General features: G+C 43.4%; 1 protein-coding gene across 1 annotated transcript in view; it reads left to right on the plus strand.

The window, feature by feature from the left end:
* The window catches only part of Abhd12 (abhydrolase domain containing 12, lysophospholipase), a 77,305-nt gene that overhangs the window by 38,193 nt on the left and 14,967 nt on the right, over window positions 1-24,145 (plus strand). The window contains exons 2-3 of the mRNA XM_036185615.1: window positions 9,278-9,402; window positions 22,248-22,353. Coding sequence (XP_036041508.1) covers window positions 9,278-9,402; window positions 22,248-22,353 — 231 coding nt within the window. The remainder of the gene's footprint in view (window positions 1-9,277; window positions 9,403-22,247; window positions 22,354-24,145) is intronic.

A 24,145-nucleotide genomic window follows, 5' to 3' on the forward strand; every position in this document is an offset into this window, starting at 1 on the left:
CTGTCACTGAGACGCACTCCAGCTCCTTCTGTTTCCTCTAACTGGCAACAGCAAGGAATCACAGAACCTTTCTTTTGGTCTGAGCAAGGAGGTTGCAGTGACTGAGGTGACTGAGGTCATGTACCCAGGAAAGAGAGGGCCTGGGAAAGTTATGTGCTGTCCACTAGAAGCTGATCAGAAAGTGAATGAGCTCCCTAGTTGGACCGGGATGATTTGGAAGCACTGGTGTTTATGGACACCTAAAGGGCATTGAGGGTACCATGGGAGATGAAAGTGAAGCCTCAGATGAGTAGCAGAGATCCAGGGACCCAGGGACGCTGCAGGTTATTGAGATGGAGAGGGATGTGTACCTCACAGAATCAGCAAATTCTTGGAGTGCCAGGACTTCAGTAGGCTTAGCAGAGACTGTGCCAACTTTGACCTGAGGGTGGACCTTTTTCAGAAATGGGGCTTGGGGGAGGGGGCTTACCATTACTTTACCTGTCTTTTGTTCTAATTACAAACCTCATCAAACAAAGATGCTATCTTCATTGTTGAAAGCGGTTTAGTTAAGTTTGAGATGTTTGAGTATCTTTTCAGAAGGCAGAGAAGAAGCCAGTGTTGTAGTTCATGCCTGTAATCCTGGCTCTCAGAAAGAAGATGCGGAAGAGTGTCACAAATTTGAGGCCATCTTGAGCTACAGAGTGAGAACGAGAATGCTTAGACACACAGACAGACACACAGACACACAGACAGACACACACACAGACACACACACAGACACAGACACAGACGCACAGAAGCACACACACACACACACACACACACACACACACAGACGCACACACACACAGACACAGACGCACACACACACAGGGCAGGGTGAGGCAAAATAAGAGGATGGAGACAGCAGTGCAAGTTTCTCGGTATCTTCAGTACCATTCCTGTCCTAAACACTGGGTAAGGGCCACCATGTGACTCTAAAATACAGGCAGGAGAGATACTAGTGATTGCAGGTAGGCACTCTTAGGTGATGTGTTGATTGAGAGCCAACTGTACACAACATTGAATTAGCTCTGTAAGGTCAGATGGGAAGGTCCAAAGAGCTAATGGCCCAGGCAGGCTGTGTTCTCTGTCCAAGACAGATAGGAATCACTCATCTCTAATTCTGAGGTGATTACTTATTTCTCAACTTTGACAAGAGCACTGTTAATTTTCTGTCAGAGGCTCTGGGCTGATTACCAGGGGTAGAGGTTGACCTTGCCAGCTCTGCTCCCAGTTGGACCCAGCAACACAACAAGAAGCTGCAAAGGCCTCGAAACACATTTCGAGCGAGTATATTGTGAAATGACTGAATAGTTAAGTTTCATGTTTTGCATAGAGACTTGGTTAGTCTATATTTTTACCTCCATGTTCATACTTTGGAAGTTAGCTTTAAAGAGACATGAAAATTAATGTCTGTTTGCCAAAGTGAAAAAATGACACCCTCAGCTCTTACCACTTTATTTCTAAAGGTGTGTGTGTGTGTGTGTGTGTGTGTGTGTGTGTGTGTGTTTTACTAAGGTTGGAACTCTGGTTCACACTCCACTATTGAGCCCCAGCCTGTGACAAAATATATGTTAAGGATATAAATAAAGAGCAAAATGAAGAAATACATGGGACAAGGCCTGGAAGGGTTTTGAGTGCAGGAGCTTCCATCTCTGTGGAGTTTTGCTTCTCCATGCAGAGGATGAATTCTTGTTCACCTCCCACAAGTCCATGTGATCAGCTGTCCAGCTTTCCAGTAGGTTCCTATTTTCTTCTTCCCATAGCCATGATTGAAGTATGTACAACCATATAGAACAGAATTGGACAGAAAGGAGAAGCCCAGAAGACCTGTCTATCAGCTTCTTGGCCTGTTGATTCAGCAGGACGCCATCCGAAATAATTTTATGAAAAGTTGGGGAGACAACAGTTTACATTATTTGCCTTGAGGAGGAGAAATTGTGACTGTATCCTGCCTTGTGATGAGAAAGAAACAGGTGAAAGGGCAGGGTGACAGGTCAGAGGGAGATTTTGTTCCTGGAGACCTGGAGCACCCTTCTGTCTCACCTCTGTGAAGCTGTTTCAGGCGCCTTTATGACTCGAGGACAAAGCTCAAATGAACCAGATAAGCCTAGTCTAGTTATTTAGGAAGCCTGTGCCATCTCACTGACATCAACTCAGTGAGTTTCTATCAATGGGGGCTTTTATACTTTTCTCAAAGTCTGTGATAGCAACCAGCATTTTGTATAGTCAAATGACATTCCTTATAATAAAGATCATTGATAATTTCACAAGCCAGGTATGGTGGCACAGGCCTTTAATTCCAGGACTTGGGAGGCAGAAGCAGGCAGATCTCTGTGAGTTCCATGCCAGCCTGGGCTACAAAGTGAGTTCCAGGACAGCTAGGGCTGTTACACAGAGAAACCTTGTCTTGAAGGAAAAAAAAAAAATTTCCCATGAGAACACTTAAAAACAGTGTTTCAAAGAGGAAGTCACAGGGGAAATTACAGAACACTCAGGAGAGTGAAAATGAACGTGCAACAAACCAGAGAGTGGGCAGAGCTAAACCAGTGCGCGCTGACAGCCTTCCAAAGGGCTTCAAAGTGACCTCCAACACAAAGACCCTAGGAAAAGAACAGGAATAAAGTAACCCAAATGAAGGAGAGTACCGAAGTTAATGAAATCGAGAATAGAAGAGAAAAAAGTCAATGGTAATGGGGAGGGGGAGGAGGAGAGAGGGAGGGAGGGAGGTAGAGAGAGAGAGCGAGAGAGCAAGCTCTGTAAATAGCTAAATTCAGAAATGGAGGTGAGGAAGTGGGTGCTAACTTCACAGAAGGTGTACAGAAGCCAGGGGAGATCACGAGGACACCATGAACAGTTATGTGCCTCAAATAGACAACAGGGAGAGAGAAATGGCTGCCCCTTCCTGGGACCGTACAGGTCTCTCTCATTGACTGATGAGAGACACACTGAGCAGACCTGTGGCGAGCAAGGAGATGGGTTACTAATTGAAAATTTACAAAGAAAGGGGAAGGACCAGGTAGCCTCACAGCAAAGTGTTACCAAACCTCTGGAGACAAACTAACAACTTGTCTTCACAAATTGTTACATGAAGTAAACATGGAGGAAACATGGTCCACCTATAGGACTTTTATAAATATTATCTCAATAATGATACTGGACAGAATTTCACAATACAACTACAGGTGATATCTCTCATGATTGCAGATAGAGAATCCTTAACAAAATGCTAGCAAACCAAATCCAGCAGCACATAAAAAGTATCTATACATCATAAACAAGTGATATCTCATCCTGAAGATAAGTGAGTTTGACATCTAAAAATCAACTAATGGACTGTACCATATTAATAGAATAAAAGACAGGAATCATACAATCATCTCAATAGATACAGAAAAAGCTTTTGAAAAATTCCAACATTCCTCATGATAAAAAAACACTCAAACCAACCCAAAATAAAAAGCTCTCCCATGTGGGGCTGGGAAGCTCAGTCAATACAGTATATGCTTTGCAAGTGTGAGGACCTGAGCCTGATGCTCAGAACCCATAGGAAAAACCCATAGCAGACCTGGGGCTGGAGTGATAGCTCAGTGGTTAAGGGCACTTACTGCGTTTGGTGAGGACTGGGGTTCAGGTCCCAGTACCCTCACCAGGCAACTGCTTGTACTCCAGCTCCAGGGGATTCTGCACCCTCTACTGGCCACCATGGCACCTTCGTGCAAGTGACATACACAAACTCATACCCACATAAATGAACCAATAAAAAATCTTAAAGACACAGCAGATATGGTAGCGTGAGCCTGTAATCTCAGTACTAGGAGGCAAAGGCCAGAGGATCTCTAGGGCTTGCCCACTGGCCAACCAGCCCCACCTGCTTGCCAAACTCCAGGTGAAGGAGAGACTGTCTCAGAAAAAAGACAGATGGCAGGCACCTGAGGAGCCACATCTGATTTCAGACTCAAATAGTAAAAAATGGAACACTTTTCTCCTAAGGTCAGAATCAAAAATGTCTAGTATCTCCACTCCTAGTCAGCATTGAACTAAGGGTCTGTCTAGTCACGATAGTTAAGGCAGAAATAAATAATATCCAGGCTAGATAGGGAGAAGTAAAACTTGACTCTGTTTTCAGATGACATAATCCTTTGGTTTCTTACATTTATTATTCTTTTTTGGGGGGGGGTGTTTCGAGACAGGGTTTCTCTGTAGCTTTAGAGCCTGTTCTGGACTAGCTCTGTAGACCAGGCTGGTCTCGAACTCACAGAGATCCACCTGCCTCTGCCTCCTGAGTACTGGGATTACAGGCGTGCGCCACCATGCTATATACATGTATTTTGAGATATGGTCTCATTCTGTAACCCAGGCTGTCCTAGAACTCATCTTGTAGCCTGGGTTGGCCTCTAGCCCTTGGTGATCTTCTGCCTCAACCTCCCTGATGCTGAGTTGTGAGCCACCATACCCAGCCAAGATAATCTTATATACAGAAATTCCTGATGAATTTACAACAAACAACTCTCCTACACACATCACAAAACAAAACTATCAAAAATAATAAACAAGACCAGCAATGATACAGGATATGAATAGTATATCAAAATTTAATACTATAGTATTATAGTAATAAACAACCCTAAAATGAAGATAAATAATTCCATTTATCATTGTATCAAAAAAAGAGAAAAGGCACCTTGAAATATTCGATCTTTTCTTTTTGAGACAGAATTTCACCAAGTTGTTCAGGGTGGCCTCAGATTTTTTCTGTAGCTTAAGCAGACACTAAACTCGGGATTCTCTTACCTCAAACTTCCAAGTAGCTGAGGTTACACTTCTACATAAGATGTATATAAGCCCAGTTGTCTTCATTTCTTGTTAAGATGATTCTTGGAGAATTTTTCTGTTATGATTTGATTCTTTTCTTATTGTTGTTATTTTGCAGTGTTGGGATTGAGCCCTGGGTCTTGCATGTGCTAGGCAAGTCTCTACCTTTGAGCTTTAGCTCTAGCGTCCGGTATATAATTTAATTTGTAATTCCTGGTATGTGAGGAAGCTGTTGGAATTTATTGGGCAACAAATTACTTTCTCATTGACTTTTAAACTTTTTAATGATTTTTCAGTTGATTTTTTTTTTGGTGGTACTAGGGATTAAACTCAGAGCCTCACACATGAGCAAGTACTCTGATCTATATCTATAGCTTGAGTATTTTGTTTAGAACCTATCAACCACTTCTGTTCTTTTAGTTTCAAGGGTTATAATTTGTGTTTCCCCTTGCTTAGCTGTTTTAACATCCACTGCATGACAGTGTTAAGTTCTGGTGATGGCGAAGGCTGCTGTAACTGCTGTTTTACTCTGAAGTTCCTCTTTGTTTGCATAATTGCTTTGAGGTGGATGTGAACTTCCCCTGTGTAATGGGGGAGTGCCTTCCTCCTGTATTCCTTTTTCACTAAGTGTTTTATTATTGCAGCTGCAAGTTGAATTCTCCCCACCCCAAGACCTTGCTTATGTTATATATGTTTTTCCACTTTATTTTCTGGATTTCGTTATTTATCCATTGTGTGTATGTGTGTGCATGTGTGTGTGTGGGGTGTGTGTGTTCATGCACTCACCATGATACTTATATGTCAGAAAACAACATGTTCCTTCTATCATCTGGGAGTGAACTAAGGTCATCAGGCTTGGCAGCACCTTTACCCACTGAAAGTCCTACCTGTTCTGTCTTCCTCAAATGCAGGACACAGCTTCTTCAACCACCATCTCACCAAGCAGTTTTCTAGGCATTACAAGAAAATATACAAGCAGTGTTCCTCTCTCTCACCCTCCCCACAAAGTAGCATCTTAGACAATCATGGTGCAAAAATCAAGCACAGAGCAGGGATAGATAGCAGTGCAATCCTCAGAGCATTTCAGATAGATGTACCACTTCAAGTACATTGCTTGTATACATGTGAGGGCATGAGTGTGTGTATACATGAGGGACAGACAGGTACACACAGACTATGCAGTTCTGCCATCATTGTAGAGAAGATAGACACCCACTGTACCATCACCACCACAGTTAATGTAAATATTGCTGTGCAAGTGGAAGTGAATTGCTTAAGAGTGCAGTTCTGGGCTGTTGTTTGTTTTTGCTCTTTTGGGGGGGTCTGCCATCCAGTTCCCAAATAAATCATACACGGAGGCTTATTCTTAACTATAAATGCCTGGCCTTAGCTTGGCTTGTTTCTTGCCAGCTTTTATTAGATTATACCATCTACCTTTTGCCTCTGGACTTTTATCATTTTCTTACTTCTGTAAATCTTACTCTTACTCCATGGATGGCTGGGTGACTGGCCTCTCATGTCTTCCTTCTTTTCTTGCTCCTCCTTCTTTCTCCTCCCAGATTTTTCCTTCTAATTATTATCTCTACCTGCCAGCCCCACCTATCCTTTCTCCTGCCTCACTATTGGCCATTCAGTTCTTTATTAGACCATCAGGTGTTTTAGACAGGCAAAGAATCACAGCTTCACAGAGTTAAACAAATGTAACATTAAAAAACACAACACATCCCAGCATCATAAAGCAAATGTTCTACAGCATAAACAAAAGCAACACCTTAAATAATATTCTACAACACTGGTCCCTATGGGAAACCTAGTCATTGCATTTGTTTTTGCAATTCCCTTTTGTTTCGTGGCTAGTGAGTCTTGTCTGTGCACTAAGTAGCTTTTAAAGAAAAACACTGAAGGATAATACAGCTAATGGGAAAAAAATGTGACCATGGACTTGGGTGTATGAAGTTTGGAGAAACATATGCCTCTAAGAGAACATCAGGTCCCGTTCAGGGTCTTGCAGGAAGGGATGTGTTCCTTTAATGCTGTCCTGAGCCCTGAGGGCAGTCTTCATTTCACCCAGACATCAAGGACTGACTATAAACTGCAGTACTGGCCGTGATGAAAGTACAGCTAAAGGAATTTCTGAGCATTAGGGCTGTAATCCTCTCACCCAGGATGTTGAAGAAATCCCCTCCCCCCACCCCAGACAGTGTTTCTTGTAGCCTTGGCTGTTCTGGAACTCACTCTGTAGATCAGGCTGGCCTCAAACTCACAGAGATCTATCTGCCTCTGCCCCCCAAGTGCTGGGATTGAAGTCGTGCACCACCACCACATGGCCAAAAGTACATTAATTTAAACATTAATAGTCATAAACTCAGGCCAGGCAGTAATGGCATCTTGAAGGAGTTTTCTCCTTCCTTCTATGTGGCCCAGGGGATCAAATTCAGATCTTTAGGCATAGCAACAACCACCTTTACCCACTAAATCATTTCATTGGACCCATGTTTTCACAACTTTCTTAAAGCTAGACTACTTAGAAGCTATCTGCTGCTTTCAAGGTTATCAGTACTACATGAGGTGCAGCATCTAGAAACTTCCATTATACTTACATAGACAGGAAAGAAAGGGGCAAATTTCAGGTCAGTGTTATGAAAATCAATGCTCTGACTGGCCCCTGCAGGATCTTGGGGACACAAGAGCCTACAGTGCACCTGGGGAACTGCCTGTCACTTAGCATCTCATTCAGCATTTTTTCACTCAGTGTATCAGTTGAAGCGGGGCTGGAGCCAGTTGCTTATTTCTGAGCTGTTTCTAGATAACACCTAAGATGATTTTTAAGACGTCCATTGGACTGCTGACACACGTAACAGCAGAAGTGATCCTCAGTTCACTGTGCCAAGTTAGTAAGATGGCCACAAAATAAACTGTATGACTATTTATCCGAAAATCTCGAAAAGGCAAAGGTGTAGGTCAGAAAAGCAGAAGACCAAGCTAAGAGCTTAGGTCAGCAGGAGACCGACTAGGAGGGTGTGACAGAACTGTGGAGCAATGGAAATACTCTTCACTCTGTGTCCTCCCACAACCTCTCATTCATCTTTTATTCTACTGGAAGCTATTCAGTGGTTTGGGATGTGACGCCTGAGGAGAGAGAAAGTATATCTACACAAAGACTCATCAAGTGTTCTTGCAGCTTCATCCACAGTGACCTCAAACTGAAACTGTGTCAATGCCCACCAGTGGGTAAATGGAGACAAACCTGATGGTATCCTCAGACTAAACACAATATGGCAAAAACATGAAGAAAACCACTGTTGTATGCAACCATCTAGAAGTTATTCATCTTCAAGTATTATTTCAGAGTGATGCTTCCTCAACATAGTAAAACCAATAGCTCTTTATTTTCTTTATTTTAAAACACATTTTTCCTTTCTTGGGTTGGGCTCAGGCCCAGGGCTTCATGCCACTCTATTACTGGCCCTTTTTCTTTATGCTTTGAAACAGCTTACGTAAGATGGCATTATCTGCTCTTTATAAGGTTAAAATAACTTACCAAGAAGAAACTAAAATCAAAAAGGTATGGTGGGGGGAGCAAAGTCTCGCTGTGTAGCATAGACTGGCCTTGAACTGAGCATTCCTCTTTTTGGTGTGAGTGGTGCTGGAACACGGGGCCTTGTATGAGCTAAGTCAAGTCCTCTATGACATCCTCTGTCTTAATTCCTCAGTTTTAACTCCTTGGATGACAGCAGTAAATATAAATAAATGCATCTTGGGATACTCAGTTTTTTTTTTCTTAATGTAGAGATAGCTCAAGACTACATGTTTGAAAAGTTTAGAGACACTTTTAAAGGGGATTGGGAAGAAGCTGAGGGCCTCTTGGTACTACCCAGGAATCAGAAGTCTTGAGAGCTTGAGACCCTGCCTGAAAGGGATTCCGTGGGATGGGTCTAAGGGCTGGCCTCATTTTCAGCCTCTGCAGTCTCCAGGACCTGGTTGGGCAGGTTCTGCTGATGTCCTGGGTGTAGGTACTTCCTGCTTCCCACGAGCAGCTAATGAGTAACTCAGCACTGAGCTGAATCAAAGCAGCTTAGCCGCAGTGAGGCTTCCAGGCCCAGAGAAGCCACTCTGCCGGGATGAGGTGGAAGCGGGGGTCTGAAATCAGGTGGGATGCTTTCTGAGGGCCTTTGGCCTCTGCTGGATTCTTATCAACAGGAGTGGACTGTCTTTGGCTTTTAAGAAATAAAACAAAAACATTCCTTCTAGTACAGTTGAAAATTCAAAAGACTATCTCAGTTAACTAACAAAAGCAGATGGGAGACCACTTTTATCAACAGCAGTGTCCCTGTGTGGAAAGATGCCTGTGGAACTTGTTTAGAGATTGAAGGGACTATTACTGAGCTGATAGGATGGTACCTACTGCCTGTTGACTTGTATTGCTTCTGTCTCTTAGACGAAAGAGCCTATGGTTCCGACTGAAGAAGATAATTCTCTGTGTTCTGGGCTTCTACATTGCCATTCCGTTTCTTGTCAAACTGTGTCCTGGGATACAGGCCAAACTGATTTTCTTGAATTTCGGTAAGTCCTTTGTATCAGTTTTTCTTTAATTTTACTTAGAGTTTATTTTCACGATGGTGGCTGACTTTAAAAAGTATCTTTTGCCGGGCGTTGGTGGCGCATGCCTCTAATCCCAGCACTGGGGAGGCAGAGCCAGGCAGATCTCTGAGTTCAAGGCCAGCCTGGGCTACCAAGTGAGTTCCAGGAAAGGTGCAAAGCTACACAGAGAAACTCTGTCTCAAAAAAAAAAAAAAAAAAAAAGAAAAAAAGAAAAAAAGTATCTTTTTATTTTAATTGAGATTGAACTTACATGTAGTAAAATGTATAAATTTTAAGTGTACATTGTGTAGGAAAGTAGAGCCACCACCCAGACCCAGGAATATAAAAGAACAAAAGCTGGGTGGTGGTGGCACACACCTTTAATCCCAGCACTCTGGAGGCAGAGGCAGGCGGATTTCTGTGAGTTGGAGGCCAGCCTGGTTTACAGAGTGAGATCCAGAAAAGGCTTCAAAACTACACAGAGAAACCCTGTCTCAAAAAACCAAAAACAAACAAACAAACAAAACAACAACAAAAATGGACACATTTTGATTTTTTTGTGGAATTTTGTGCTGTTTACAAAACAGATAGTTTTAGGTCCTTGAGTTAACATTCACCCTGTGTGGTCCAAAGCTGTTTGTGGTTTAAGAAGGAGGGAAAAGAAAGTGAGGAAGTATTGTGCTTTAAGGCAGGAGGCAGAGGGTCCTAGGTATGTTTGCTAGAAACAGCCCTTTCAGAAATATCATTTTATACCCAAAATAAGGCAGAGGAGGGTGGGAGGCATTAACTATGGCCATGAAAATGGCTATGGTCAGTGTTGGGATGGGATAAGGTGGACTCCTCACCAGATCTTTGGCAAGGTTAGCTTACTGAGTGACGGACCCTTGTGTGTTTGAGAGCTTGAGACTCAGAAGCAGGTTTGATGCTGTGAGACAGCAGGCAAGCTTTGGGCAGGGAGAAGGGACTGTCAGAATCCAGTCCATGTGAGAGTATAGCCCAGGACATGGTAGTATAGCCAAGGATGCAGGGCAGGTGGGAGGCATGTCTCAGGATTCAATTCCCCCTCCCCCCACCTCCCATAGTAACAGAATTCCAGGCTCCGGGGTAGGGTCTGGTTTTACAACATTTGGGTGTTCAGTCTATAACAGACTTAAAGACACTTGCAAAATACGAACAAGGAATTTCTGTTCTTTAAGCTAGTAAGAGAAACAGAAATGTGTGTATTATATATTAGGAGATATTTCAGTTTTTCAAGAGGAAGGTTCTAGGAATTTATGACCTCTAAGTTTGGTAACTTGTAAGGAATAAACTTAGGAAGGAACAAAATAATTTAAAACAACAAGGCAGTGTTTTTCTGAGTTAGTGTCCCTTACAGAAGGTACAGAAAAGATGCTGGGGTAGGCAAACATAAAGACACAGAGCTGTAAATGTATTGGTGTAGCCTTTAGAACTGACCCATGTAGCCTAGGGCTGTGTGTTCTCTGTTGTTTGGCACACCGGTGCCCGCAAAGATCTGGATTGGATTTTTTCCACTCGATTCTGTGGGCTGCTTTAGACACAGCCCACAGTTTTGCAGCGCTGGTTTTCTGAAGACATAGTAGCTGTGCCATAGACACAGAACTTTGAGTTCTCCAGTCTAATGTGTGTCTCAGAGAGGAGGTTGTGTAATGGCTGCCCCCCAGGTGGATTCTCCCTGCTAACATTTTCCTTCCACTGCCTGCCGCTTGGGGGCAGAGGGCCTGGAGCAGGTTTGGTTTGAGATGGTGTTGATTTTGGAGTAGTGGGATTTAAACCCAGGGCTTCACATGCACTGTACCAGTGAGTCCCTCCCTGTGCAGTGTTTCTAAAGGGATAATAGGATAAAGATCTGTCTCTGGATTGCTGGTTTTGTTTGTTTTGTTTTTTAAGTTACTCAAGGAGCTGAGGAGGTGATTCTGTGGATAAAGTACTTGGTGCTCTAGAGTAAGCATCTGAGTTTGGATCCCCAGCATCCACATAAAAAACTGAGTGTGCAACGTGGTCACTGGGTGGCAGAGATAGGCTGATCCTGGGCGCAGGGACTAACCAGCCTAGCTGAAATGGGGGAGCTCCAGGTTTGTTTTTTTTTTTTTTCACTACCCAAATATTCTTTTAAAAATTTTTTTTATTATTAATTTATTTATTTTTCTATTATCAGCTTGATACAGTATAAATTCTTACCTTAATAGTGAAATGTTTCATTGAGGGTTGCCCAGTAATTGAGTAATACCAAACCTTATTATAAGCCACAGTCATCCTAGGGTCCCCCTGCTTATATAGCCTCCATGGTTCTGTGGGTTGCAGTCTGATTGTTCTTTGCTTTATATTTAGAATCCACTTATGAGTGAGTACATACCATGATTGTCCTTCTGGGTTTGGGTTACCTCACTCAGGATGATTTTTTTCTAGTTCCATCCATTTGCTTGCAAATTTCATGCTGTCATTGTTTTTCTGTGCTGAGTAGTACTCCATTGCGTATATGTACCACGTTTTCTTAATCCATTCTTCAGTTGACGGGCATCTAGGTTGTCTCCAGGTTCTGGCTATTACAAATAGTGCTGCTATGAACATAGTTGAGCATGTATCTTTGTGGTATGGTTGAACTTTCCTTGGGTATATGCCCAAGAGTGATATGGCTGGGTCTTGAGGTAGATCGAGTCTCTATTTTCTGATTCCACAGTGGTTGTACAAGTTTGCATTCCCACCAACAGTGGAGGAGTGTTCCCCTTGCTCTGCATCCTCTCCAACATAGACTTTCATTAGTGTTTTTGATCATTGCCATTCTGACAGGTGTAAGGTGGTATCTCAGAGTTGTTTTTTGATTTGTGTTTCTCTGATGACTAAGGATGTTGAGCATTTCTTTAAATGTCTTTCAGCCATTTGTGATTCTTCTTTTGAGAATTCTCTGTTTAGCTCTTTAGCCCATCTTTTAATTGTATTGTTCAGTATTTTGATGTCTAATTTCTTGAGTTCTTTATATACTTTGGAGATCAGTCCTCTGTCAGATGTAGGATTGGTGAAGATCTTTTCCCATTCTGTAGGCTGTCTTTTTGTCTTATTGACCATGTCTTTTGCCCTACAAAAGCTTCTCAATTTCAAGAGGTCCCATTTATTAATTGTTGTGCTCAGTGTCTGTGCTGCTGGTGTTATATTTAGGAAGTGATCTCCGGTGCCAATGTGTTCAAGTGTACTTCCTACTTTCTCTTCTATTAAGTTTAGTGTAACTGGATTTATGTTGAGCTCTTTCATCCACTTGGACTTGAGTTTTGTGCATGGCTCAGTGACTAACCAGCCTAGCTGAAATGGGAGAGCTCCAAGTTTAGTGAGAGGTTCTGTTTAAAAAACTGAGGTAGAGCTGGGCGTGGTGGTACATGCCTTTACCCCAGCATATGGAAGGCAGAGGCAGATGGAGCACTGTAATTTAATCTCTTGAGCGAGCGTAGACACACACACACACACACACACACACACACACACACACACTCTCCCCATCAAAATTTATAAAAGAATTTTTGAGTTACTCAGGTCCAGAGAAAGGCTCAGCAAGTAAAGCTTTGCTGTCTGACAGCCTGGAACTCCTGCAAAGGTGGAAGGAAAGAACCAGCTCTACAGAGTTGTCCTCTGACCTCCATTCCTGTGCGCTAGCACACACATGTACCACCCACTACAAAAAATTATGTTTTTTGAGTTACTCAAGAACTTGGCACTGTTGGGCATCATTTTAGGGCAGTGGCTGGCCATCCCCAGAGCCTTTTTTACAGCAGCACTGGCCTGGCCCTTCTAACCATACTTTCACTGTGAGGGCTGCTGTTCTGGGAGGAAGGGGCTTACTGGTTTTCTAGTCTAAGTGTGGCCAACTTTAGGCTCACAGATTTTAAGGTATCTTCAAAGGGGGCTAAATGAATTTCAGGAGGCCAAAAAAATGTTGCACAGAGCCACTCCTGAGAAGTAGGTACTACCCCAGCTTGAATAGGATTGTGAGAATGAAAATGCTTAGCTGGCATGCTACTGTTACTAAATGGAGGTCAGTGATCTTCAGTGTTATCCTTAATCTCCAAGGTGTCTGGGTGACACGTTCTCAAACATATTTGAAAAATCAGTTACCATACGTTGCTTTCTGGAGAATCCAACTGCATGGCTGCAGTTCCTAGGCTTATGTTAATGCATGCCAAAGCTGGCCATATTGGGCTTTCAATCCCCATTGGCATCGGAAGGGGAGAGTTTTTCACGAAAGCCCAATAGGTCTCTGCCATGTTGGGCTTCAGCTTCAGCCACAGGGCGCACACAGTGCTCAGAAACCCAATGAGGAATCTCATTGTCCTGAGGAAAGACATAAACAGAACCCCGGGCTCACACCAATACCAGATCGAGTCCCCTCCAAGTGTCAGTAGAAAGATCCTTCCATCACTCCAAAGGGTGATTTGCATCAGGAGCCCTCTGGTGCTTATCTGCAGTGGATACTCCAGCAGAATCCACCGCTAAAAATTTTAAAATATATAAAACAAGGGAAAGAATAGAATGTGGAGAAGAATGATGAGCCCCTAGTTTCCCCTTTTTGCTTTAGCAAAATATGTTTGTTTGTTTTTTAATAGTTCAGATTTTTTTCTTTTTTCTTTTTAAAAATTATTTATTTATTTTTCTATTATCAGCTTGATACAGTGTAAATTCTTATCTTAATGGTGTAATGTTTCATTGAGGGTTGCTCAGTAATTGAGTAAAACCAAACCTTATTATAAGCTACAGTCATCCTAGGGTCCCCCATGCCATATATATATAGCCTCCAAGGTTCTGTGGGTTGCAGTCTGATTATTCTTTGCTTTATATTTAGAATCCACTTATGAGTGAGTACATACCATGTTTGTCCTTCTGGGTTTGGGTTACCTCACTCAGGATGATTTTTTTCTAGTTCCATCCATTTACCTGCAAATTTCATGCTGTCATTGTTTTTCTGTGCTGAGTAGTACTCCATTGTGTATATGTACCACGTTTTCTTAATCCATTCTTCAGTTGATGGGCATCTAGGTTGTCTCCAGGTTCTGGCTATTACAAATAATGCTGCTATGAACATAGTTGAGCATGTATCTTTGTGGTATGGTTGAGCATTCCTTGGGTATATGCCCAAGAGTGATATGGCTGGGTCTTGAGGTAGTTCGATTCCCAATTTTCTGAGAAACCGCCATACTGATTTCCATAGTGGTTGTGAAAGTTTGCATTCCCACCAACAGTGGAAGAGTGTTCCCTTTGCTCCGCATCCTCTCCCACATTGATTGTCATTACTGTTTTTGATCATAGCCATTCTGATGGGTGTAAGGTGGTATCTCTGAGTTGTTTTGATTTGCATTTCTCTGATGACTAAGGATGTTGAGCATTTCTTTAAATGTCTTTCAGCCATTTGTGATTCTTCTTTTGAGAATTCTCCGTTTAGCTCTTTAGCCCATTTTTTAATTGGAGTATTCGGTATTTTGATGTCTTATTTCTTGAGTTCTTTGTATACTGTGGAGATCAGTCCTCTGTCAGAGGGGTTGGTGAAGATCTTTTCCCATTCTGTAGGCTGTCTTTTTGTCTTATTGACTGTTTGCCCTACAAAAGCTTCTCAATTTCAAGAGGTCCCATTTATTAATTGTTGTTCTCAGTGTCTGTGCTGTTGGTGTTGTATTTAGGAAGTGATCTCCGGTGCCAATGTGTTCAAGAGTACTTCCTACTTTCTCTTCTATTAAGTTCAGTGTAACTGGATTTATGTTGAGGTCTTTGATCCACTTGGACTTGAGTTTTGTGCATGGTGACAGATATGGATCTATTTGTAATCTTTTACATATTGACATTCAGTTATGCCAGCACCATTTGTTGAAGATACTTTCTTTTTTCCATTGTATAGTTTTGGCTTCTTTGTCAAAAATCAGGTGTTCATATATGTGTGGATTAATGTCAGGGTCTTCATTTCGATTCCATTGGTCCGTTTGTCGGTTTTTATACCAGTACCAGGCTGTTGTTATTACTATAGCTGTATAGTAGAGCTTGAGGTCAGGGATGGTGAGGCCTACAGAGGTTGCTGTATCATACAGGATTCATTTATCTATCTTGGGTCTTTTGTTTTTCCATATGAAGTTGAGTATTTTTCTTTCCAAGTCTGTGAAGAATTGTGTTGGGGTTTTGATGGGGTGTGGCCAACTTTAATTGCTTGTGCCTGTTTCCTCTGGACTGGAAGCAGTGGATGTGTCTATCCATCCTGACAATCTTTAGGGCTCAGGGCATGGTTAACTCATAGTCATGAGTTTATAGCAAATTTATCTTAAAATAAGTTTACAGTCAGATAAATAAGCTTTAGATGAGGTATAGCACCTCTGATTTAAGTCAGTATTCTCCTTTAGATACCTTTTCTTAGAAAGAAAAAAAAAAACTATAATTCTTCTACAAAGAAAAAAGTTAGCTGAAAAACCCTGAATAGAATAAGTAACAGTGAAAATCACTTTGAGCATCTCTTTGTTAATACTGTAGTTTATCGCCTGCTGGTCAAATGCCTGTTCCTATGAGCATGCATTTTGGGTCCTGATGTTCCCAAGTCTGATTCCATCCCAGTGATATTTTTTTAAAGATTTATTTATTATGCACAGTGTTCTGCCTGCATGTATCCCTGTAGGCCATAAGAGGGCACAGATGGTTTTGAACCACCATGTGGTTGCTGGGAATTTAACTCAGGACCTTTGGAAGAACAGCCAATGCTCTTTACCTCTGAGCCATCTCTCCAGCCCCATCCCAGTGATATTTGTGTGATGCTTGGCATCTGAAGTCTGAGAGGCTGGAGCATGTTCCCAGCTGTCACTCTGCTATCATGTTTCAAGGGTTAGGAACATGTCTCCCAGAAAAAGAAAAAGAGGCAGAGGCAAGGGAGAAGTTCAAACCTTCTTGGGAAATGGGTTAGTTTTGTTAAACACTGGCCTCCTTCATCCTTCCCCTGAGCAGTCCCTGTTAAGCCCACATAGCTTTCTTTCTTATTTCTTTATCTCCCATGGAAGCCCCTGGTTGATCTTATAAAGTAATTGGAATTGATAAAACCCAGATAATCTGCCAAGCCCTTCATTTGTTCTCACCACACCTGGTATAAGGAAGTTCTGTTACTTAAAAAGATGGAATGAGATGCAGCCCGGTAACAGAAATCCCCAGGCAGTCACAAATGCCCATCCCAGTTTAGTAGCTCCAGGCTTTTACCCTTTCAGATACTTTTCCAGGTCAGCTTTAAAAAAGGTGTGAGAAGTCATGTTTTCTAGTCATTTGCATATTTATTCACTCTCTCTTTACTGAGTACCTGTATGTGAAGGATCTTTTCCAAGTCATGCCCCTTGGTGTTTATGATTGCTGATACATAGTGGCATGGCTAAAAAAAAAAAAAAAGAGGTTGATGAAAATCTGGAAAAGCCAGACACATACAGAGGTAGGGTTTCTGACCTATATATCCAAGCCCTGTTTGAGAGGACCTGTGAGAGATGGTGATGAGAGCTGGATCATCACATCTGTGGAGGATGGAGTAATGAATGCTCTGTGTAGGGACCTGTTTCTTTTGTGATACCCTGGAGCCACATACTCTGCTCCTGCTTTAGCTATAGCATGAATCAGTTTATCTATTGCCTCAACAGGGTAGGCTCCAGACAGCATTCCACAATCATGGGGATCACAAAGGGTTGATGGCTAAGAGAGAAATAATAACCACTTGAGAGGAGAGAGAGCCAGCATTGGGCAGAAAGAGTGGGCTACACATCTGGCCCAGGTGATCCCATGACTGCACTCAAGCTACCTTCATCTAATGCACTCCTTATCTATCCAATGTCCTGCTTTTCTGATCTTTTAGACCCACACTGGCCAGGTGGTTCTTGTAACTGCAGTTCTCTGGGGCAGTGTGACCCTGGGGCCTGACCAGGCTCTATGTCAAGGTCTACATAAGCAAGGACATGAAGGCAGCATCTGCTGGTTTCAGAGTATTCCCTATGCTTCCCTTTCCACTGCTGACCAAGTCAGGAATAAAGGTGAACTGACAGACCAGCTTCCTGGGATGATCTGGTCGTGAGAACAAAGCTTCCCAGTTCCTAAATTTCCTGGCTTAGAAGCTTTCAAGATTAGCTGTTAATCCTCAGAAAACCACTTGACCAGGAATTCCTCCAGAATCCCAGGGTGGTTCACGTTTCCATATTGGCCTCCTTTTCTTTCTGTATGCAGTACTGAGTATGTTAGGATGCTGAACCAGGAAACCAAGTGTTCCAAACCTTTCTCCCCTTGGGAGGGTGTCTGTGATTCCACCTTCAGAGGCAGGACTGACAGATGAGTCTCAGGTTACCAGTGGGCACTTGATTTGGATCTTTACAGTTTTACCAAGGGATTCACCTTGTTAGCAGTGGCAGGCAACACAGCCCAATGTAGCCACCAGCAGCCTGACTTATCTTACCCCTCAAGGATCTCTACTCAAGTAAAGACAGATTCTTGACTGTACTGCAGGAAAGAATTTCAGGATGAGCTATAGTGAAGCAAAGTGAGTTTATTCTAAGTGTTTAGACAGAAAATCATTTTATTAGTTACTTTTCTGTTGCTATGATAAGACACTGTGACCAAAAGCAGCTTATGGAAGGAAGAGTTTATTTTAGCTTATGGTTCCTGAGGTAAGAGTCCATCATAATGAGGCTGCACAGCAGCAAGCTGCAGGCATGGTGGCAGGAGCAGGAAGCTGAGAGATCTCCATTTGTACATCTCCAACTGTAAGCACAAAGCAGAGAGAATTGGAAATGTGCTGAGGCTACGAACTCTGAAAGCCCAGTGATCTAATCCCTCCAGTAAGGCTGTACCACCTACTCCACCCCAACACCACCGCCAACTGGGGACCAAGTCTTCAGATGGCCGAACCTACAGTGGATAGTTCTCATTCAAATCACCATTATCATGTAGGAAAAGGATAATACACTATCTCAAGACATAGGTCTAGGCTTCTCAAGAGAGTCATGCTAAGGTCAGCAAGGTGGTTCAGCACGTAGAAGTGTACAAGCCTGATGACCTGAGTTTAATCCCTAGGACCCACAGTGGAATGAGAGAACTGACTCCCAAAGGTGTCCTGACCTCCACATCCATTCCATGGGGCGAATGCCCGCATTCATACACATGAGCATACATATACAATAACAATACTTTTAAAAAAAGAAGCATGCTTAAGTGTCTTTACAATGGCTATGTATAATCCCGTGGCTTTTTAGGTTCCATTCCTTAAAGAATGTAACTTAAAACAAGGTTTAAAGACTAATAAAGCTGAAGTGCAAAAAAACAGACCTAAAGGAAATTGTAAAATTAAGTGAAAATATATGAGCTTGTTTACTTATTCTTAAAGAATTTACTTCTGTGAATAAAATTGAAAAGTGGGTTTATGATGGGCATTGTTTAGATTTAGGGATGAGATAGGGGTGCTGATATAATTACAAATATGACCTATATAAGCATAGTTCACTTGCTGTTTTTAATATCCTGTCTGAGATGGCATCTGGTGTTGTAGAATATTATCTTAAGGTGTGTTACTTTTGTTTATGTTGCATTTGTTTAACTCTGTGAAGCTGTGTTACTGTGCCTGTCTAAAACACCTGATGGTCTAAGAAAGAGCTGAACGGCCAATAGTGAGGCAGGAGAGAGAAATAGGCGGGGCTGGCAGGTAGAGAGGATAAATAGAAGGAGAAATCTGGGAGGAGAAAAAAGAAGGATCCAGGGAAGGAGGAGGACATCGGTGGCCAGCCACCCAGCCACACAGAAAGCCACGGAGTAAGAGGGAAGGTAAGGTTACAGGAGTGAGGAAAGTTCGAGAAACCCCAGAGGCAAAGGACAGATGGGCTAATGTAAGAAAAGCTGGCAAGAAACAAGCCAAGCTCAGGCAGGTGTTTATAACTAAGAACACGCCTCCATGTGTGATTTATTTGGGAGCTGGGTGGCGGGCCCCCCAAAAGAGTAAAAAACACAACAGTCTGGAGGTTCAGGAAGACAGTGATCTCAGTTATGGCTCCGTCCGTCCGTGTTGAAGTTTTGACAACCCACCCCCACCCCGGTCAGCAGCAAAGACAAACTGAGTGCCAGCGAGAGGCTTCTCCTCCTTCTTTAGTCACTTTAAGTTTTTTCTCTTTTTGGGTTTTTTGTTTGTTTGTTTGTTTGTTTTTCGAGACAAGGTTTCTCTGTGTAACAGCCCTGGCTGTCCTGGAACTTGCTTTTGTAGACCAGGTTGGCCTTGAACTCACAGAGATCCACCTGCCTCTGCCTCCCAAGTGCTGGGATTAAAGATGTGAGCCACCGGTGGTACATTGTTTCTCTTTTTATCCTATTTTAACTTCACCTGTGAATGAGGCTGCAGCTTTCAAGTTCCAGTGTGTGGTAAGGTCTGAGAGGAAGCATGGGATTGGCTTGTACAGCACAGGAAGTAGACTTCTTTCTAGTCAGAGCCTCATGGGTCCCACGGTCAGCAATGGAAAACTTAAATCAACTCTTAGCTCTCTGATGGGTGCTACACCAGGACAAAAAGCCCTGACGTTTCTGTTGTCCTTCATTTGCTGCCATCATCCTCAAATCAGGTTCTACTCACCCTCCTGCAGACCTGCTGATCCTCTGTGGAGCTGGTCTTCTGTCCCTGGAGATCTTCCAGCAGCTCCAGTCCATAGTTCAGCCTCTACTCCGCCTCAGGCTAGTCAGGAAAGGCCTGCTTCTCCTTTGTTCAGGGAGCATCCAGTGCTGGCTCCTTCCTTCTTGGAAGCTGGACCCCATTAGAGCCTTGCATGTATGCCTTGCTTGGTTTCGTTCTGATTGCTTCCGTGCCAGACGACTCCCAAGTCTCCAGAACACCATTGTCACAATAAAATCTGAATGTGTTAGTGTGACTGTCCATTTTCCTGACAGGTCTTCAGGGTAGCTTAAAACAAAAGCACTGTCTTGGAGTACCAGTGGCTGAAAGTCTAAGATCAGAGTGTTGGCACCCTCTGAGGCACCTGGACAGAGTCCATCCTCTCTCCCTCCTCTCCCTTTCCTCTCTCCCTTCCTTCTGTACTAGGGATGGAACTCCAGGGCCTTGTGCATAGTGGGCAAGCATGCCATCACCTCCTGCCTGTTCCATCAGCTGGCAGTGGCCTGCAGTCTTTGATATGTCTTGGCTTGCAGAAACCTCAACCCATCTACTTACAGTCTTCACATGGTCTCTCTCTAGAAGTCTGCTAGTCATGATGGGTTAGAGGTTACTCTGGAAACCTCATTTACACTTTGTTACTCTAAAAAAACCTGGCTTTTAAGTGAGGGCATGGTCTTGGGTTCTCAGAGTTTGAGGGAGGACATTATTCAGCATATAACAGAAACTTAGAGGATCTTTAAAATTTCAGCCTCCTGCTTCAGGGAAATGTGGATTTGGAAGGTGGTGATGTGAACAGCAGTCCCAGGAAGAATTCCTCTCCCAACACGGCCTGGGGGAGATTCTCAGAGGACTTTGTGAGAAGAAGCATGTACATCCCTGTGTTCTTAAGAGTCAGATGGTTCATTTATTCAGCAAGTGTTCACTGAGGCCCATGGCATTTCAGGAAGTGAGTTAGACCTGCTGTATGATATGGGAGGTTAGTCTTGAACCCCCCCCCTCTTTATTGCCGTTCCCAAAAAAGCTATGAATGGATTCTGTCTAGAGATGGTAATCACCCAGAAGTCAGGACCATCCCACTCTTTGCCACTCTCCCCCATGGTGAGAATAAATTACACCTTGGGGCTTATGCTTTTTGGTTTATTTATTTAAGTTTTTCCTATTTCCATTAATTTTTTTCTTCAAAAGTTGTTTGCCATTGCAGGAAAGTACAGTGATCTATAAAGGAAAAAATAAGTCTCTCTGCACACTCAAACTTGGCATGTGTCTTTCTGCATTCCCCTCCCAGCCACACGTAGTGTGGTTGCAGTTGTTGATGTCCTTTGCTTGTGTTAGCAGTGACAGTGGGACAGTGTCCTTCTTATCTACCTGTCCTGCATGGTTCCCATAGCTGATGCTTCTGTGATCTCCTATAGTTTGGCATACAAGTTGATTCAGTTGCGGCCCTACTGGCCCATGACTATTAACTGTAAGACTGCATAGTAGCCTTGAATTCACTATGGATGAGGTTCTAGCTTCATCCATTTTGGTGTCTTTTCTGGGTTAAGTGATGTACCAGAAACCTGAGTCTTTGCCATCTTTCCCTCTTGTACCCATCATCTTATTCATTATCCCTTTTCCAGTGTCTGCCAGCCACCCTGGCCTCAGCTGTGGCCTAACTGAGTTCCTCTGCGGGATCTTCTACCCTGTGTCTCAGCCTATCTTGTGCCGATTTATCCCATTAAAGACCATCCCTTCACCTGGGTGGCGGAAGCTCATGTCTTTAATCCCAGCACTCGGGAGGCAGAGGCAGGTGGATCTCTGTGAGTTCAAGGCCAGCCTGGTCTACAGAGCGAGATCCAGGATAGGCACCAAAGCTTCACAGAGAAACCCTGTCTCCAAAAACCAAAACAAAACAAAAGACCATCCCTTCCCTTGCCTCTATCTTCTCCACCTAGTACATTTTGAGAGTTTGTCCTATGCTGTGGGGATGGGGTGTGTACTTGTCAACACATGTGTGTGTGTTGGGGGGGGAGGTATATGTATTGTAGTGGTGAGTGTGTGTGTGTGTGTGTGTGTGTGTGTGTGTGTGTGTGTGTGTGGTGTGCTGGAGAGTGTATGTGAATGCACAGATGAGCAAAAGTGTTTCTTTGTGTATGTCCATCCTCTCCTATTAACCCGGACTTCATCTCTTTGTCCCCTACAGTGAGGGTTCCCTATTTCATTGACTTGAAAAAACCACAGGATCAAGGTTTGAATCATACCTGCAATTACTACCTCCAGCCAGAGGATGATGTGACTATTGGCGTCTGGTGAGTGTCTGCAGCCCCGGCTGCAAGGTCGAGGCACTAGCTTGTTTGGCCTCTTCAGGAGGCTCCAAGGGCCCTGCTCAGTTCAGGCAGTGTCCTTGACGCTGGGCTCGGGGTACTGCTGCTTGTTTTTATCTTCACCCATTCTTAAGGCCAAGGGCAGAGCTCAGCTAAATTTGATCTCAGTGGTGCAGGGTGAGATGGCACCAGGCTCTCCCCTGAGGTCTTTGAAACAGCAAACGCTTTGTAACCACATTGTTTTTAGAGTCTTGTTTCCAAGGTTTTTTATTTTTATTTATTTATTTATTTTTAACCAAACAAACAGTCTAGAGACAAAAAGAATGTGAGCACACAATCAGGAACACAGGCTTCAGTGCACTTCTTCAGAGAAGTGAAACATGACTGGCTACCTGTGGTACCTCTCAGGAGCCTATGAGAGGATGTTGTCTTTTTTCTATACAGTTACACTGCATGCAAGCCCTGTGGCTTCTCCATGGTTTCCTTGGGATGTATTTTGATGACTTTTTCTGTAAGTGATGATTCCTGAACAACTGGGTCAGAGTTGACCAGCACCGCATCAGTATTTCTGTTTTCCCTTTGAAGCAGCTCTGAATAACTGCCCCTTTATCTTAGCTGGGTCTAGTTTCCAGTTGCCATAAAGTCTCTTTCTGCAGCCTTAGAAACCCACCGTGTATGTGAGCCGTGTGTAAATGAACCCAGTGAGTAGGCTGCCAGTGTGGATGAGGGACCTTCAGACGCTCCAGTTGACAGTCTAGTAAAGAAGAGAGAACAAGAAGGGAGGCCCTTGTTCTCAGCAGAGCACACTGGGAGTAGAGTCTTCTGTCATTTTCTTCTCAGATTTAACTGAGCAGTAGCAGACCTATGTGTGCTTTGGGGACTGTCAAGAATCCGACCTGCTTTGTCCAGAGCTGCATGGGGGGGGGGGGGAATGATTGGCCCCACCAGGAGCAAGGTTCTGTCTTGTGCAGGAGGAGTGTCATGGTGGTACTTAGGCAGAAAGCATGGATAGCACCTGTGAGCATTGTTAAGTTCCCACAAGAGTTAGAGGGATGGCCATGTGAATCTCAAGGTAGTGGACAGCCGCTGCTGCGCCTGCCTGTCCACCTAGATCCACAGGCTCCGCTCTCAAGTGCCCTCACTACCTCTCTTCAGATTCCCCCACCAGCTTCTGCAAAGGCCTGAGTGAAACCCAAGCACCATTCCTGGCTGCTAGCTCAGTGTCGGCTGCCCTCTGCCAACAGGTTGGAGGTGTGTACACTGGGTCTCTGCCCAGAGTTCCAAGATGGGATAGTCTGGCTTCTAGAAGAATGTCAGCTTGAAACATCTAAAATAGACTACCTTCTTTCTCTCACTAGTCCATTAATACTATAGATTGCCTAGGCTGGCTGAAAATTCCTAGAATCTAACAATCTCCCTGCCACAGCCTCTCAGGTGTCTGGTACTATAGCTTGTGATTGTATGGGAGTGATTAATTATAGTGGCTAGAAACTCAAGAACTTGATCCTCATGAATAGACAAGAGAGAAGCATTAAAATGGGAAGTAGTGTGCACACCTTTAATCCCAGCATTTGAGAGGCAGAGGAAGGTAGATCTCTGTGAGTTCGAGGACAGCCAGGGCTACACAGAGAAACCCTGTCTTGAAAAAACAGAGAGAGAGAGAGAGAGAGAGAGAGAGAGAATGAGAACAAACTTAGCTACTTGATTTTTAAAAGATTGATGCCATTGGTGTCTAGAATGAATTTGGCTAAGATTTTTAGAGGAAAAGTAGACATCA

Source organism: Onychomys torridus, chromosome 4 (genome assembly GCF_903995425.1).
Source record: "Onychomys torridus chromosome 4, mOncTor1.1, whole genome shotgun sequence".
Lineage (NCBI taxonomy): Eukaryota > Metazoa > Chordata > Mammalia > Rodentia > Cricetidae > Onychomys > Onychomys torridus.